The 17,355-nt window shown below is 38.7% G+C and overlaps 3 protein-coding genes across 10 annotated transcripts; 1 reads left to right on the forward strand and 2 right to left on the reverse strand.

Annotated features, from left to right (window-relative positions):
- Positions 1–290: 290 nt before the first annotated feature.
- On the forward strand, positions 291–9,038 carry oit3 (oncoprotein induced transcript 3). Its single transcript, XM_042009957.1, has 9 exons — positions 291–424; positions 2,859–3,233; positions 3,335–3,445; positions 5,286–5,408; positions 5,485–5,607; positions 6,543–6,703; positions 6,935–7,347; positions 8,343–8,442; positions 8,592–9,038. The coding sequence occupies exons 1-9, from the start codon at positions 367–369 to the stop codon at positions 8,742–8,744; spliced, it is 1,617 nt and encodes a 538-aa protein (XP_041865891.1). The 5' UTR covers positions 291–366; the 3' UTR covers positions 8,745–9,038.
- Positions 9,039–9,725: 687 nt separating this feature from the next.
- Positions 9,726–12,502, reverse strand: pla2g12b (phospholipase A2, group XIIB). 4 transcript variants are annotated; one of them, XM_042009975.1, is made up of 4 exons: positions 11,319–12,502; positions 10,488–10,564; positions 10,206–10,371; positions 9,726–10,077 (listed from the first exon to the last, which is right to left on the reverse strand). In XM_042009975.1, exons 1-4 carry the CDS (start codon positions 11,845–11,847, stop codon positions 9,959–9,961), a joined length of 891 nt encoding a protein of 296 aa, XP_041865909.1. In that variant the 5' UTR covers positions 11,848–12,502; the 3' UTR covers positions 9,726–9,958. The 4 variants fall into 4 exon arrangements, with proteins under 4 accessions (XP_041865909.1, XP_041865907.1, XP_041865908.1 ...); XM_042009973.1 differs by having other exon boundaries at positions 10,476–10,564; XM_042009974.1 differs by having other exon boundaries at positions 9,985–10,371.
- LOC121655368 (uncharacterized protein C6orf118-like) lies at positions 12,498–17,195 on the reverse strand. 5 transcript variants are annotated; one of them, XM_042009967.1, is made up of 10 exons: positions 17,111–17,195; positions 15,967–16,599; positions 15,745–15,867; positions 14,967–15,026; positions 14,678–14,796; positions 14,531–14,592; positions 14,048–14,232; positions 13,820–13,873; positions 13,638–13,699; positions 12,498–13,546 (listed from the first exon to the last, which is right to left on the reverse strand). In XM_042009967.1, exons 2-10 carry the CDS (start codon positions 16,360–16,362, stop codon positions 13,498–13,500), a joined length of 1,110 nt encoding a protein of 369 aa, XP_041865901.1. In that variant the 5' UTR covers positions 16,363–16,599; positions 17,111–17,195; the 3' UTR covers positions 12,498–13,497. The 5 variants fall into 5 exon arrangements, with proteins under 5 accessions (XP_041865901.1, XP_041865904.1, XP_041865900.1 ...); XM_042009970.1 differs by having other exon boundaries at positions 15,994–16,602; positions 17,111–17,190; XM_042009966.1 differs by having other exon boundaries at positions 15,967–16,602; positions 17,111–17,190.
- Between the last annotated feature and the right edge of the window lie 160 nt (positions 17,196–17,355).

Below are 17,355 nucleotides of genomic sequence, written 5' to 3' on the forward strand. Positions count from 1 at the left end.
ACAGATTAGTGATCCTGCAGATCAGTTCACTGCCTGTGTTTTCACATGCTTTCAATCAGAAAATTTAGGGGAAAAAGATGAGCATCTCAAAATATAATAAGCCACAATTTATTTTAGCATGCACCTCGTTAAGGTGTGAGCAAGGGGGGAGGAGAATGGAGGACTTCTCTGTTGGAAACAATGGAAGGATGGTCCTGCCTCTGGATTTGGGGAGCAGAAAGTCAGGAGGTCAAAGTGAGAAAGAGAACATGACAATGACATGACAGATAAGAGGAGCCTATTAAAGACAGACAGTGAAGTTTAACTTCCAAATACTGTAAGACCAGAGCTTGGATTAGTGATTATCCAACAGTGCGACAATTTATCATGATTTTTTTGGTTATTGTCAACCTGCTGCAGGAGGCTTCTGTAGCTGCGGGTGTAGGTGAGTGTATAATTCCTTATTTATACCCCAAATCGGATTTTTTTTTTTTTTTTTTTTTTTTAAGTTTTAGATTTATTTTTAATGCCCAAGTTCCAGCAATGCATTCATCTGTCTCAAAAGTTTCTCTTTTTTAACCTTTTTTCTGAGTCTATTTATTTGTGCTGCTTTTGTAAATCTCTAACAATCCTTCACAAGTATATTTCCATGAAATGAGGACTTGATCATTTTTGGCAATGCTGCATTTTTTCAGCAAGTTGTCCCAAACATGTGTTAAAGGTGCTTCCTGTGGGGCTGGTTTATGCAGTGGATTTTTGTTTGTCTTAAGTTAAGAGCTATAGCACTCTATAGGGCACTGATCTAAAGTACTGCAATAAATAATTATGTCACCCAGTTCAGTTGTGGCTCGAAGTTGGGTTTTTATTTGAAGAGCAGTAAAAGTTTAATTCAATTTAGTACATCAGGCTTTTTTAGTGTAAATTTTTTATCACAATGTTTAAGATTCCCCTAGTGTTGTTCCTTAACAAAAAGTGAGAGCAAAAGGTTGGTCCTCAGCAGTCCAACTTATTATTTTGTCCTCATCAGCCAAATAAAGTTGACCAGGCCCCATCTGGATGAATTAATGCTCCCATTAGCATATAACCACATGAGTCAGCCATATCCTCTGGGCCTTCTTTGCTGCTGGAACTGGAGCACCGCGGGTCAGTCGTACGTCTCCTGAAAAGGTTGTTAATGCTGTCAGAGGGCCTGAGTTATATGGATTCATCCCTCTGTTTTTATTGCAGCTGCATAGTGACAAGATGGACTGTCCAGCAGAGGATGGAGGGAGAAAATGATATGTGTGGTTTACAGTCACAAATTGGGCTCAACACATAAATATTTGTTGGTAGCTTCTAGGAACTAAAAGCTGAACAAATTTTTGAGTGTGTGCTTGAGATAGCAGGTATAAATAATGTACTGTAATTAATCCTGTAAATCTCTAGCTAGCTTTGGCAGCTGTCACACTTTTTGTACAAGATGCCACAAAATGCAAACAAGATGTTTTATGTTGTGCAATTCATCTGAAGGGAAAGCAAAGAACACTGGTTTTAATACTGTGTACTGCTCCGTTTAAGTAGGTTGTCTGCTCACTTGTTCCCTGCCTTTGGTTTATCACTGGGGTTGCTGTGCTGATCAGCCTCCTGTTGTTTCTTTATCTCTTGTAGATACTCACTCATTAACACTCTCATTGCCCAGGCCCACATGTTGTCTACTTTTGTTTTATGTTGGCCTCTTAATTACACTGTTGAAAGGGCCTTAAGAGTGGAGACATTATTGACTGTTTACTTTTGTTGTTCACTTGTTTTCCTGATTCTGCACAACTGGCTGTAGTTAAGAGAGTTGCCACTAACAGAGCTTATTGGATGAATGGCCTTTTGTGGAACGCTTGTAATTCAATTACACCTGACTCTGTGGTACCAGTTATCTTAATGATACAAAGGCTTTCTCAATGGTAACAAGTTTGTAAGCAGCAGAAAATGGAAATTGTTCACAATGTATTGTTTGTTTGTGGATGTTCAAACTTGTACAAGTAATCAAATTTACATTAATGCAAAAGGGTCACACCGTGAAACAGCGCATGTGGTTTCTGAGATGTCTCTCCTCATTTAAATGTAATGGAGGTGAAATAAATATCAGTTGACGCTCCCAGTGCTCACAGCACTGGAAAATCACCATTTAAAACCTGTTATGTGAGCAGATTTTATTAGAACTACTCAAGAATGAAAAACACTGGGATGAAGTTTCTGCCTCTCTTTGTATTTATGGTGCAGTGCTCCACCAGCCTTCAATGACCCCCAGTGATATTGTGCCAAAAAGAAGGACCAGTACCAATTGCAGACAACAGCTATTAGCATGTATAGTTTGCTGTGTTTGCCAACATTATCTCTCTGGATGGCCAGGCCTACAGTTTGTGCTCATACATTAATAATGTGCTTTAATGATTACTAAGGGTAATTTGCAACCAAATTTTACTTGTTAGTTTAAAGTTGTGAAATCTTAAAAGAGACACACCTGCAGAAGAGGAAGGGGGAGTCGAGAGATTTACTTTTGCTGTAAAACTGGCTGCCATGAGCAGAGGTGTAAAGAAATGGCTTTCGCATCTCTGTGATGTTTTCATCAAATATTTCATTACGGCATTTGGAAAGTGCATAAACTAGCTGAAACAAAACTGTGACTTAAATATAGTGATTTAAAGCTTAAATCAAAATGTTATAAGTATTTCTAGTTAATACAGTATTTCGGTCTATATTTACCTTTCTGCACTGCCCTTTTGACCCAAATCCTTCCTTCAATAACCTTCTAGTGTCAAGTCATGTTCATTATATATCTTGCTTGTCTTGATTACAGTTGTATACAAATAGGTATTGTTGTGCTTCTCCCCTTCCTCATACCACAGCCCTGGATCCGTGCTCTGCCTACATTAGTCTGAATGAACCCTGGAGGAACACGGACTTCCACCTCAATAAGTTGTCCGGTGCTCCCCTGTGCGATAGCCACATTTCTGGGGAATGGTACCGCTTCACTGGCATGGCTGGGGATGCTATGCCTACCTTCTGCATCCCTGAGAATCACTGTGGCACACACGCTCCAATTTGGCTCAATGGCAACCACCCCCAGCTCCATGAAGGCATCGTCACCCTCCCTGTATGTTCCAGCTTCAATAACAACTGCTGCCACTGGAACGCCAGTGTGGATGTGAAGGCCTGTCCTGGGGGATACTTTGTATACAGCCTGCCCAGACCCTCTGTTTGCTTCCAAGTTTACTGTGGCCGTGAGTGACCATGTCATATACCAGATTTTCTTGAAGAGGAACTTTTCTTTTGTCTGATGTTTTTGTGTGTGTGTGTGTGTGTGTGTGTGTGTGAGGCACAGATTTCTATGATATCTGTGATGAGGTTGATTGCAAAGGGCCCCGTTGTCCAGAGTCTGACTGTCGCTGTGCAGCTGGAACTGTCCTGGGACCAGACAGACAAACATGCCTGGGTGAGATAAGCAATGAAAGAGGAAGGGACGGGCAGATAAGTTGTGCAAGACACAAAGATAAATAGGGAACCTGGAAGACAGATAGGATACAGAAGGTTTTAGAAAACAATAACCAAAAAGAAAAAAAAAAAGAAAAGGAAAGAAGAATAAATAAATCAGACAGGTTGTTTGTGTTTTAAGATGTATATCTGTACTCCATCTAATATATTATGTGGCATTGTGACAGAAATGTTCATAATGATTTCTGTAGTTTATTTATTTATTTTATCTTGCAATACAGTTGACTTTCTTCACATTTAGATTATCAACTAACTAATAGACTATGCTGATATACAGAACTACACAAAGGTAGTCTGTCATGTCTTGTTTGAGATATTTTCATCCATCACTCTGGTGAAAAGCTTGCAGTGTTTTAATAGATGTTCGTGGAGATGTCTAGTATGCACAGCTGTTTTGACATCTGTCAACAGATTTTTGTTGGTGTTTACATAAAGTCATAATTTATTGCATTATGATTCTTCTTTAGATGTTAATGTACAATCATGCATTGCTGTGAATGCAGGAAACATTTTCTTCTCATGACTCTTTCACCTTATACGTGTACTAAATAAGTGTACTCTCATTTATGAATTTGTCTTATATTATGTATTTATCATGTATCTGCATTTATCAGTTACTCTTGATTTATTTCAAATTTAATTGTATTTTATCTTATTCCAGCCTTTTTCTTTTTGTTAATAGGCTGATTCTTTTCTTGTATTTTGTTTTTATATGACTGTAAAGAAATTCAGCCATTAAGGGTAATTAAAAAGTCATTAAGTTCACATGATGTTTCTGACCCAACTGACCAATCTGTTGTCACCTGTTTACCTGATAGATAGATAGATAGATAGATAGATAGATAGATAGATAGATAGATAGATAGATAGATAGATAGATAGATAGATAGATAGATAGATAGACAGAAAGAAAGAAAGAAAGAAAGAAGGTGTTCTTTGCATGTTGGAGCTGTTCCATTGAGGTCTTTTCTGCAGAATCACCACTTTATCATTGTGAAGATTTTGAGCACCCACCTGATCCTCAGGGACATTAGCCCCTGGTGGGGTCTCCCAAGGCAAATTGGTTTTAAGAGAGGGATCAGACTAAGAGTGATTCATAGACCTCAATGGAATATACATATGTATCATAATCCATAGCTGAAAGCAAGGAGGTAGGACCCAAATGCAAGACTTGTGGCAGGCAGGTAAACTTAAATTCGAGGTATATTTATGAAGGAAGCGACAATTGGAAAAAAAAGTTAACCTCCTTTTCTTCCACTTATAAGTCATGTTGTGGGAACCTAGATGTATTTGCAGAGATATATTATATCGACAAATGACAGGGTCTCATATTTTACTATAACCTGATTTATTTGAGTGTACTACATATACACAGTACCAGTACAAAAAGAGTTTGGACACACTTTCGCATTAAATCTAATAGGAAAGTGTGTAGGAGCCTAGTTTGCCTGAAAACTGCCATTTTGTCAACTGTTATCAACCAAATCAGCCTCTCTCTATTCTGTTCTACATTCCTCCTTCTTTACTATCTTCCACATATCTCTGGCACTCTTACTTTTGACCCCACTCTGGTTTCATCCATCATTAGTCCTTTACCAGCCCTCTCAGTATTATAAACTCCATTTTAAACTCCTTTAGAATCAGTGTTTCATCTTTCTCCCTGAAAAATGAATTGAACGGCTTGGAGGTGATAAACTCAGCCCATCTGGAACTCAGTAGATTAAAACAAAACTCATCTAATGAAAAAAGCCTATAAGATGCCCTGTGTGTCCTGTGTTCAGATATAAATGAATGTGATAAGGGCAATGGTGGCTGTGCAGAGGTGTGTGTGAACACCAAAGGCTCCAGGCGTTGTGAGTGTGGGCGGGGCCTCGTGCTGAACGAGGATGGGCACAACTGTACAGGTAAATGATATTTCAAGAGATTATTAAACCATGGACACATTTGCTATTCTTAATACGTTGCTTTTTACTTGTGCAGATATTGCAGGCTGTCACGTCAATAATGGAGGCTGCAGCCATGACTGCTCTTCGCTGTTGGACTCCTATCAGTGCCACTGTCCCAGAGGGCTGGAGCTGGGAGAGGATCAACATACATGCCAGGGTGTGTATGAGTGTAATGAGAAGGTACAGTCATGTGGAAAAGAAAGTATCTTTGAATCCTGAGGTGTAATGTTTCAGAACAGTAAAATTTTCTGATCCTTACCAGTTTCTAAAATGAGGTAAATACAAACCGAGATGGACAACAACACATGAAATACAACACCATATCAGCATTTATTTAACAAAAATTAATGGCAAAAATGTAGAAACTCTACTTAGAAAACTAAATACATCCTTATTGATTCCATAGGAAAGAGCCAAATACTACCAATCAAATGCGGTTGATAAATTAATCATCACCAAGTATGATTGAAGATGATGTGGTATTTTGTTGGTCTGGAGCATTCAGATGTGTGTTAAGACAAAGTCAAGGAGGAAAGACATCAGTAAAGATTGTAAGCAAGATACTTTCTAAACTTTCCAGGAGAAGACTTTGTTCATCCAAAGGTCAGGCTGCACAATAAAAGTAAAAAATAAATAAATAGATAAATAAAACCCTAAGAGATACATGTGAGAATGTACAGGTCTCAGTAAGCATCATAAATGTTAAAGTTCATTACAGAACAATCCTTTGGAAAGACGAGATCAAAGTGGAGATGTCTGGTCATAATGTGCGGGGCTGTTTTGAAAAAAACAAACACAGCATATCAGCTGTCAGCCAGGGTGGTGAAAGGGTAGGGATTTGGGCTTGGTTTGCCAATGCAGGACATTGGTTTATGTACTAAAGTATTCTAGAGTCAAATGTGAGACCATCTGTCTGACAGCTAAAAGTTGGCTGAAATTGGGTAATGCAACAAGACAAGGATCCCAACCACAGCAACAGATGGCTGAAAAACAAGAGAATAATGTCTTTGCTGTATGCTCACACTGTGTTATGATTCGTGCTATTTTATGGGATATAACAGCAATTTATTTCTCTCATTCCTGTTCCTTTAGTTCCAGTCCAGTGTGATTCTAGCTCAATTACTGTATCAGTTCCTAAAGACCTTGTAGGAGGACTGGAGCTTTTTCTGTCCAACACATCTTGTCGAGGTGTTTCCAATGGCACACACATCAACCTCAGCTTCAGCCTCAAGACCTGCGGGACAGTAGTGGAGGTCAGAAACTTCAGAGTTACTGTGTTTTTTACTGAATGTGCCCGTTATTTTTAAGCTACTACAAAAACGATGTTTGTGATTTATTAAATGTGGGTCATTGAGGCTGTTGTTGTTGTGTGTTCAACAAATATCTTTTATATACATATCTGGTATCATGTCTGGTCAAAACTTTTCACTACATTGTCACTAACTGACAAAAGCCATTTAAGTGAAGTAAATGTTTACTACCAGGTGACAGATGACAAAATTGTGGGGACCAATCTAGTGACAGGCCTACCAAGGAGCAACCCAGGGAGCAGCAGGGACTTAATAGTCCGGACCAGCAAGTTACTGCTCCCAGTTACCTGTGAGTTCCCCAGGGAGTACCACGTGTCAGATGGATACCAGGCAAGTCTGCACAGCTCAGCCCTGGAGCTGGCAGGTCGCAGTGAGGGAGTCTTTCAGTTCAACCTGGAGCTGTTCAAGAACGCTGAGTTCTCAGAGCCATACCGCACCCCACCCCAGCTACACCTGCATGAGTCTCTGTTTTTTGGGGTGGAGCCAAAGGAGAGTGTCGAGGGCCTCTCTGCCCTGGTGGAGAGCTGCTTTGCAACACCAGGACCCAAAGCTGATCAGGCCCTTAAGTATTACCTCATTAAAGATGGGTGAGTAACTAAGTGTGAATGTCTCGTCTTGTGCTACATTACATGATGTGTTAACTTAGGTCAAACACATGTTAAGAAATTTAACTAAACTTTCAAGTTTTTGTTTGGTTACCTTTTATTTACTAAAATTAGAATCTAATAAACTGCACCCAGTTTATGATTCTTTGTGCAATTTCAGGTAGGAAATGGGTCTTCTACCAACAGTAATTTACAACAAGAAAAGAAGTCATTTTTTAAAGAAATTCTGCACTGTGTAAGCAGCTTCAAATATTAAAAAGTGATGCAAGAGAATAGTCATTGCCATTTACTTTTTTCCTTTTTATCAAAAATTTCTTACAACAATAGCTGTTAGTTTGATTTGAACAACTATTTGATTTTGAATAACTGCCCTTGGTATTAATATTATATGATTATATTTGTAATTTTACTTGTAGTTCTTAGCCCTGACAATTTCATAAATCCACAGATGAAACTCCACTGATACTTTCTATATTTGGGTGAATCTGATTTTCTCAAGCACACACTGAAAAATGTCTGCCCTTTTAGTTCTGTCTAGTTAATATCAAAAATGTGTTTGGCTCTGTAATTTTATGATAAATGCCGACAGTCTTAGACCCAGGCATTTTAATAAAATCCTTGACAGTTAAATGACAGGAAATCTTCACTCTTTTAGAGAAGTGTCAAATAAAAAAATACTATTGGCCTCAGATTTTATTGGAGAGAAAACACAAATGCTTGGTGTGGAAAATTTGAAAAAGTATTATTATTATTTATGGAAGACTTTTGGCTCAGCATTTATCTTGCGTGATGTTTCTTTTGCTGCAGTTTAATCTCTTTCCACTATTCCTCATTACTGATACAGTGGGGTTTCAGGACTTCAGGGCAGCTAAGTTTGTGATCCATTTACTGCAGATCTGTAACAAACCATTTAATCAGAGTGCCATGTTAAGATAAAAATTGCATGTATTGTTTTCTGTCGTTGGCCTCCTACACAGATGCGTCTGTGATGAAACAGTCACACAGTATTCATCAAAGGACCAGCTCTCCAAGCACTACCAGGTCCCTGTCTTCAAGTTCATTGGCAAGGACAATCAAGTGAGTAAGAGCAGCATGCTGTGAGCCAGCTGGCGGATTTGGTGCACTATGCTATAAAGACAGACTATACATTAGCAAAATTCTCTAAACTGTGATGGCATTTTGCTCTGGTCTCAAAACTCAAAACAACTTGTCTTTTGTGGTTACAGCAAGTTTTCCTCCACTGCCAGGTGTTGGTATGTGGGGCGGGAGACACCCGCTGTGCCCAGCACTGTCGAGGACGTGTCCGAAGGGAGGTTCAGATGGGTGAATCTCAGGATCAGAGCACACTGAGCACGGGCCCCATCTATATTCTGCCCTAGGTGTGATGTTAACAGAAAACTACCTTGACAACATGGCACAGGTGTATGCCAGCATCACAAAAGTCACATTTACATATGAGTTGACCTTTGGAATTTATTTGGTTCATAAAACACCAAAAACATGTATGCATGCATGCAAAGAAGTCAATTGCACTATCCCTTCAAAGTACAGTATACACACTCTGTTTATCCTAGTTCCAGTATACTTCTGCTGATGACTTTGCCAAGTTTGTGTATCTTCGCCACTTCGCTTCGCAGCATGATTTACTGACATTAAAGTGATTGACATTTCTATTATAAAGCATTTGAAAGTGACCACAGTGCGTTTCTAACAACTACAGCATGATGGATGTTTTTCTAGGTCACACTTTGGGGCTTTTCTCAGGCTTGATTACAGCTTAGAGAGTTGCTGGATTTATAAAAGTGGTTTATATTTCACATCATCACTGACTTGGAAAATAGAAGTGGAAGATTCTCACATGTATTTTGACTCATTTGCTGAGTGTAATCGATGGCTGGGGAGCATGTCGCACATTACAGTGTGACAGAAAAGAGATATCACTACGCTCTGCCAGGAAATTATGTGCACGCTTCATCACTTTGACAATTAATTTAGAGGTAATCATTTCAGTTAAACTGCAATTAGTCATGCATTTATTCATAAAAAGTAACAAATAACTGGTTAATAACTTACACAACAACGTTGTAACTGTGATGAGCATTACATTTACATGACGCTGACTTAGCATTTAAGCTGGGGAGGTTTTAAACAGCATCGGCAGCTCAGTAATTATCTTCAGCCTTTTTATCTGGAGGAAATTAATCCAACAACAATATCCTACCCATCTTCCTATCAGGCCCTTTGTTTGGAGTCATCAAGTAATTTATGGTAATGGAGTCATAAAGGCCTAAATTTGGCCTAAAATGAGGAGTATGGAGAGTTAAATATGCATGAGCAATTAATTTAGATTCTGAAAGTTGTATTCAGACACGTGATGTCTGTAAGACCTCTATATTAAGAAATCCTGCAAATCACTTTGCTTGAATTTCCATTTATGTCTTTTTAATACCAAGTCCCTGAATTTTGTGAGGGCTCTTATGAGGTGTCTCTTCTTTGACAAAACACCTATTAATGCACAGTGAAATATATGGAAATATCCATGACTTTTAAATTATCTGTTAAACTACAGAGGAGCTGTCCATAGTGTTGAATGTCACAGTTCATCTTTCTCCTCTCCCTCGCAGACACACGCTGCCCTCTGGCTGTTCATGTAAGGCCTACAACCAAGAGTCCACACTGTGTTGTAGAGACCGTCTGCCATTGATTCACAGGCTAAGACAGACACAGAGAAAAAGAGAAAGGAGACAGACATGTTTTTAATAGATTATAAATACGCATTATGCTCCTGGTTGTGAAAATGTACAGCTCAGCAATAGAGAGAAGTAAACAAATATTCTCACCTTGTACCTTGGACACAAAGCCAAGGCTCCTCTTAAGGTCAGAGCAGATGCCATGCAGACATGAACGAAACCTGGCGTCGCAGTCATACTTATTCATGCCACAAGTATCATAGCACACGTCAAGCTGGTCACAGCACTTTGTCATAGCAGGAATTCCCACATCAAGCTGCCAAAAGATTCAACTACGTTGTGTAAGTAGAGTTTACTGATAAAATTTTTTGCATAAACAGTATTGCTCTGGGCTGTTGGTGCTGTGAATAGGACACCTACAGCAGCATTCACCTGGAATCCAATCAGAGAGGAACTGCAACCGTTGGGCTCAGGGAGCTGGTAGCCAGGACGAGGTTGTGGAATTTCTCCTATGAAAACAGAGAATTTCCTTTCATGTTCACAAGCTGCATTAATGCTGTCATGTACCTTATGTAAGAAAGTCTACTCTGTATCTCTTCTGTGAAATGTGCATCATTTCATAGATAAGATGTAACTTCTGTTTGAGAACATCTGTATCGATTGCGTAAGTGAGGGGGACATTTACCTCCCAGACTGATAAACAAACACATTCAAATTTCAGTAATAGCAGCCTGAGACTAAAACTATTTTGGGTCCAAAATATGTGACTGTTCACTGAAGACAGATAATTTGATAAAATTCGAAAGTCTGTTGAGCAAATACAGAGTAGTACAAGAATATACAGCATGATGTAAACCAGTGGCTTTCAAAGTGGGGGCCGACAGGGAGTGCAAGGGAGGCCTCAGAAAACTAGAGGGAAGCTAAGAAAAATAAATAAATTAAAATAATAGTAAGTTTATAAGCAAGTTCGACATGTCAACATCATAATCTGCGTCAACCTGGCGATTATCAGGCTGCTCTGCTCCTCAAGCTAGCGTGCAGCTAGCTGGTTAAAAATGGACAAGTTTTGGACAACAAGGAAAAGTTTGGAAACCCCTGAAGTAGACAGCATTTATGATTTACAAACTTTTTTTGTGTCCACTAGAGAACTTAAGTTTAATAAAATCAACTTAGGAATTTACGATACTGTTTAGGACACAATAGAACTACCATTAAGTGAAAATTTGGTATGTAAAAATAAATAAATACAAGATTAATCCTTACCATTTCTGCAGCGGTACTGGCACACACCATTTCGTCCCCCGACCAGCTCCACCAGGGAGTCAAAGTATCCGTGCATAGCCTGAAAACTATTCCTAATTGAATTGAGACTCCAGCTGTCATCATCTTCTTGCAGTTGCGGTTTGTTAGGAGACTTGTGTGTCTGGATTGGTCTAATCTCATTGGCCTCCACCTCAGCTGAAGGTTGCTTCTGGATAACTGCTTCCTTAGTAAGAGCTTCAGTAGCGGGAGAGTTTTCAACAGGCTTATCACTGGCTATTGCACCATCTGAGGCATGGGCTTCCACTGCAGGCTGGTCAACTCCATCATTATCCAGTGCAAGTATTTTAGCTAATAATTTGTTACCAAAAAGAGAATTATCTGCAGGCGAATCACCTACTTGGGCATTTGCAGCTGTTGACTCCACAGTAGGAGCTGCCTCCTTGTTTTCTTCAGTCTCGTAGTAGCCTAAAGTGGCACACATGCCCAAGGACACACAGAGGAGGAGAAGGGCCACAGTCCGAAGCAACATGATGGTGAACTGGAAACAATCCAAGCAAAGGTAGTTTTCGTAAGGTGAGGGGTCTTTAGCAGGAAAGGAAGAGCTTAGACAGTGAGGGACAAAAAACACGCCACAACTACTGACTGTGAGCCAGAACAGAGACTTTGACCTCTGATTAGATTCTAACAGACAACACGGCACTCTGCCCTATCAGGGGTAAAGGTCACACCATAATCAATCCATAGAAAAGGCTCTATAATTCAGCTAATCCTCTCATTCTCTGTCATTCTTGCGTACTCAAATGAGTTCTTGATCACAGTTTTGTGCACAAAGTTATAATTGGATTTTACTTGACTCAATTCACATGGAAACTGAGCCTAGAGGAAAACCCTTTTCAGATTTCCTTTAAAGCTCCCCTTCCGCCTCCACCATGACCTTTCTCAAGACTTCACAAACCTCAAACTATCTTTACTGTTTTTGGTAAAGGTCACAGACTGACACCTCAGTACTGAATAAAAACACAGAGCAAAGCATTATCTTTTCATTTAAAGAGGGGGAGTGTAACAGGAACACAGTTTGGGAATTATCTGTCCAAGTGCCCTTTTAAGGGTAAAAAATGAACAAATGATTAAATATAGATAAATAATGGTAAACAAATGTATCTAAATTAAAACCAGTAAAGGAATCTTTTACTATTGCAGACCTCTGGAATTACTGAGCGCGTAATACATTTTTCTTGCAAGTCTCTGCTGCCCTCTTGTGTTTACAGATGGATGTCTTCACAATTCTGCAAAAATATGTCATTTTGAGTATTTTTTTTTTACCAAATGGCAGATATATAACTAATTTGAATTATGTCTTAGATTCTTCAGTTATCTTGCTGTGAACCAGCCACTTTGTATATGTAAATAATTTCATCTAATTGTAATGCAAACTTACATACAGAATAAATCAGAGGCATATGGAAGCAACAATACTCATGTGATTTTCTTTTCCTTCTTGTGAGCTAAGAGTTGCTTGTTTAAACTACAGTTTAATTAAAACTGGAACTAAACCTGTAATTAAACTGTTTTAATTATTTAAATCTGGTAGATTGGGGGAAAAAAATATTTAAAGAGATAACATTTCAATGTGTTGTTCTTGTCTATGCTGCACGCATCATTTATTTTGCACCTGGAAAAGTAGCCAATGTGAAATCCTCTAGAGACCAATCACTGCAATAAGATCTGTGTTTGTGGAGCTTGCCATCACTGAGGGGAAAAATTATTTCCAGAGTTTGTCATGGTTTCTGACAGGATTAGGTCAGACCCCAAAGAAGATGACTGATGCAGCAGGAATATGACACTGAACATTGAATTAAATCTGCAACAGAATGGTTTTAAATAAAGAAAATAAGAATTTTGAATGGTAATAAACTAAAGAAGTTATTAATATGTCATTAGTTTAAGAACTTACACATGTAACTGAGACCATATCATTTATCAAAACTCAGTAATATTAACATGTATAGTGTTTTTGTGCTGCATTTACTAACTGAGGAGCCACAGAAAGGATAAGGTAATTACATAAGTGAACCTATCAAAACTGTTTACTTAATTTTATTGCAACGTGCATCATCTTGAACACACAGTATGACTTTGAAATCTCCAACTGATTCTTGCTGATTGTTGCTGATGATTGCTATTCATCCTCTGTTTGGAGATTGTTGTTTATTTCAGCCCACAGCATCCTGAAGTAAAACACAGGGGAGCACATCAAAATAAAGAAATGATAGCAGATGAGTGAAGTGTCACAAACAATGTGTGTTATATACCACATACCGTCTCATAGCCTTGCTTGCCTTCTCTCTGTCCAATACTGAAGTGATTTTGTTCTTCATTTCCTAAAAAGAAAACTTAAATGAAAAATAAACTCTTCTATCTAATAGCAGCATATCCATCTGAAATCTGTAATCCTTGCAATATACAAAAATCATGGTGAGATAAAGATTAAACTTCCTTGCCTTACTAATGGTCCTTAGACGATCATTTGAAGCAACCAGTTTCATTACCTCAGTCTGGAAGCACAGCAAAGAAAAACTAAACAAATGAAAAACTAAGATACTTTGCCTGCATTTAAAGCCAGCTAACCTGCTGTAACACAAAACAGATGCTTAGGGTGATGTAAACTTTAAGCTGCACTCTTCATAAGTTTATGGAAGAGGGCTGAGTGGTATTTAATCTTTCAGCACCTTCAGGTCTTTGATATGTCTTTCTGTGGCAGCAGTTGTAACAGCAGACACCAGCTTTTCATTAATCTCATCTTCCAACTCTTGGATCTCCTTCCGTACGTTCAACACTTGAAGCCTCCTGATTTGGATGATACTAGTGTGGCTTATGGCAGACCCACTATCCTGCAGCCTGGACAGAGGTGCATCTGTTCACACACACACAAACAAATGACAAGCGTAAATGCAAACTAGTGAATAATGAAGGATTGTTGCTTGCAAATTTACAACCCTGCAGGTGTTGAAAGAGACACCATTGGCACAAAAAAACATTACAAAAGTTGCTTTATGTCAGTCAGTAAAATAAAGTTAGAAAGTTTTCCACTGTGTGCACTCATAAGTTAGCATGTGTGGTGCAACTTAGCCTGCAGGAGAATACACTGCACCACATATGCTCAGAAGTGGCTTACTCAAAAATAGACATGAAAATGTGGTGTTGAGATTTACTTTTCATGTCACTGTCCTCTAGGCCCATTATGACTGGAATGTTCTGTAACTTGTGTTGGACTCTGGGGGATAAAAAAGAAGAAAAACACTTAAACCACTGAGAATAAACTAGATAAATAATTTTTAACTGATAAATAACTGTGGTACCGTTTATTCTCCTCTAGAGCTTTCCTGACCTCTTTCTCCAGCCTGCAAATCTCCTTTGCAGCATAAACCAGCTCCATTTCCTTCTCCATGTCAGTATCTTTGACTGAAGCATTCAGCAACTGAAATATAACAATGACAACTTCTACAAGGAACCACTTTGTTAAGTTAGCTGTTAATTAACTGACACACAGGAGAAATCTGTATCTTTGATATGAGCTTATACATGGAAGCCACATTTCATGCTTTTCTAATCATTATCTATATAAATTCTGAATTCATTATGCTTTACCATGTTGTACTGTGGGAATTGGGAATCCATCAAGTGGTTGATGTATAAATCATAATCTGTCTGAAAGAAGAAAAAAAAAGCAAATATAATTTAACTCCATTAATGATCTATTATATTAATCTGCATTTGCAGATTAAAGTAAAATTGTAGAGATTATCATATAATATTTAGAATGAAATTGTCACATGTTAGAGGGGGAACACTGAAACATTGCAATACCTCCAGTTCCAGCTCGTTTGGAAAGTATCCATGTTTTATTCTATTTTTTTAACAAAAAAAAAAAAAAAAAAAAAAAAAAAAATCAAGTTACTGCAATAATTTAGCAATTATAAAATCATACATATAATTTTTGTGCTTCTGTAAAGGATAGTCCAAAGTACCAATGGTAGAATGTTTTTGCTACAATGAATAGATTTTAGATGTACAATAATGACCTGTCAGTATACTCGTGGCAACAAATAAATAATAGTAATTTTTACTAAAACTCAGTTCAGCAAAATGCATAAACACAAACTGTGCAATATCACAGTTTTAATGACAGCTTTGGCAACACTATCGTGTGGAAAAAAGAAATATGCATGACACGATACATTTCATGTGAATGAGCAATGACAGAGCTGTTGCCCTCTGAAGTTCTGCTCCCTGACGCACATCGACCAGGTTCCGGCAGCTGCTCTACTTGTACTTGCTACACCGGGGACTCACTCTCTCTTGGCTCTAACACATCTGACGGCACATGCTAAAAATGTGCAAGTGGGTACAGAAGAAATGGAAAAACCTTGATTTCCCTCAGGATGCGTCCAAATACTGGCGAGTCTTCACATACATCATCAAAGACGTCACTGAACACCGCAAGGCGGTCTCTGCTGGGCCAGCTCTGTGCTGACAACTTCTTCAGCTCCTTGTGTATGACAAGAACACACACATGCACAACATTAGCAAGGTAGAATGTGTGTCTGTGTCTGCCTTGATGCAGGCAACTGTAAAATTGATTTCCTACAGTCAAGGTTTGGGTGCCCAGTTTCACCTCTTGTAGTTTCCTCTCATGCACTTCAACGTTTCTTCCAGCCCAGATGTCCTGTTTGGCTGTGACTTGCTTATCAAACCATTGTTGTACCCCTAGCTGGTCTTCCTTCTGCAGACATTCCTGGTTAGGATGGCTTGAGGAAAATTGATGATCCCTCTCTGGGTCAGATGAAGAGATAGATTCTTTTTGTGAACAGGCTTCTAGCTGGTCCAACAAAGCATTTGAAGAACAACCAATCTTAGTTGCACTTGTATCTTCACTTCCGCTTGCATGCGATAAAAAATCTTTGGCCTGATCTCGTCCTGCCTTCAAAACCCAAGACTCTACAAGAGCAATGCCAGAAGTGTCTTCAGAGGGAAACTCTTCCATTTTTTCTTCTATTCACAGGCCGGTGCCTTTGTCTGTCTTTACTTGAGTGTCACTGAGTTAGGAGTTTCTTCTTGGCAATGAGATACCCTCCAGAAAAACTGATTTGTCACTTTGGGACGCTGACTCTTGTTCAAGCTGGGGCCCCAAATGGCTTGAGGAATATGTCAGGGTATCAGCCTTCTGAGTAACTTCAGCAGCAGTCTGTGAAGTCTAAAGCAGCAATTGTTCTGCTTTGAGCTGCTGGAAAACATAATATAATGTCAGCTGAAAGAGATAGAAGTGAGTATAGCTAATGCACTGACGTTACTTAAAGAGCAACACACTTTACATTTATATGGCCCTTTAGAGTCATTATTAACTAGTCTATATAGGCTAAAAATTTGATGGACTCTCTTTACAGCCTCTTAATTATGTTTCAGTGCTTCAAATTAGCCAGATAACAATGAGCAAGTAATAAACATAACGCAGTTTGAGCATGAATTTAAACTGCAACAGTTTGTAGCAAAAAGATCAAGACATTTAACACAAACCTTAAGGATCTAACAAAAATCCCGCACCATCAACAACAAAACAACCCCGCAAAATTTGCCAGACTGGCGTGACGACTAGTATTTCTGATTACTTCCAATAACTTTTTTTTTTTTTTATCTTGTTGCCAAAAAAACCAAACAAACGAACGAAAAAAACAAAACAAAGAAACAAATAAAGAAAACAATAACAAATGATCAGGATGCTGAAACAACCCCACCTGTTAGCAAACCAGTTTCATATGCATAACAATCAAAACCAAACTTTCTTCGTCGCCCCAGTGTGTTCTTTACTTTGTCGTCAAGGAGACAGAAGCGCGTAGTATTGATGATGCGTTCAGTGTCTTGGTAATAATTGCACCCGGGAGCTTTCAGGTGCTAAACCGTGTTTTAAGTAGTGACAAACAGCTGAGCTGAAATTTCAGTGCACACTGTTTTCTACCAAGAGCATGTTTACTAATGGCGC

Source organism: Melanotaenia boesemani, chromosome 16, assembly GCF_017639745.1.
Source record: "Melanotaenia boesemani isolate fMelBoe1 chromosome 16, fMelBoe1.pri, whole genome shotgun sequence".
Taxonomy (NCBI): Eukaryota; Metazoa; Chordata; class Actinopteri; order Atheriniformes; family Melanotaeniidae; genus Melanotaenia; species Melanotaenia boesemani.

Bases quoted from the DNA above. Each gene is read 5' to 3' on its own strand.
- oit3 (XM_042009957.1), top strand. From the start codon at position 367: ATGATTTTTTTGGTTATTGTCAACCTGCTGCAGGAGGCTTCTGTAGCT. The intron at 5,608-6,542 runs GTGTGTATGAGT...CTGTTCCTTTAG, and splicing joins GGATCAACATACATGCCAGG to TTCCAGTCCAGTGTGATTCT. The intron at 6,704-6,934 runs GTCAGAAACTTC...GTTTACTACCAG, and splicing joins CCTGCGGGACAGTAGTGGAG to GTGACAGATGACAAAATTGT.
- pla2g12b (XM_042009971.1), bottom strand. From the start codon at position 11,847: ATGTTGCTTCGGACTGTGGCCCTTCTCCTCCTCTGTGTGTCCTTGGGC. The intron at 10,565-11,318 runs GTAAGGATTAAT...CTGTTTTCATAG, and splicing joins CCAGTACCGCTGCAGAAATG to GAGAAATTCCACAACCTCGT. The intron at 10,372-10,475 runs GTAGGTGTCCTA...ATCTTTTGGCAG, and splicing joins GATTCCAGGTGAATGCTGCT to CTTGATGTGGGAATTCCTGC.
- LOC121655368 (XM_042009967.1), bottom strand. From the start codon at position 16,362: ATGGAAGAGTTTCCCTCTGAAGACACTTCTGGCATTGCTCTTGTAGAG. The intron at 14,233-14,530 runs GTAAATCTCAAC...GTGTGTGAACAG, and splicing joins AGAGGACAGTGACATGAAAA to ATGCACCTCTGTCCAGGCTG. The intron at 13,547-13,637 runs GTATGTGGTATA...GTTTTACTTCAG, and splicing joins GCAAGCAAGGCTATGAGACG to GATGCTGTGGGCTGAAATAA.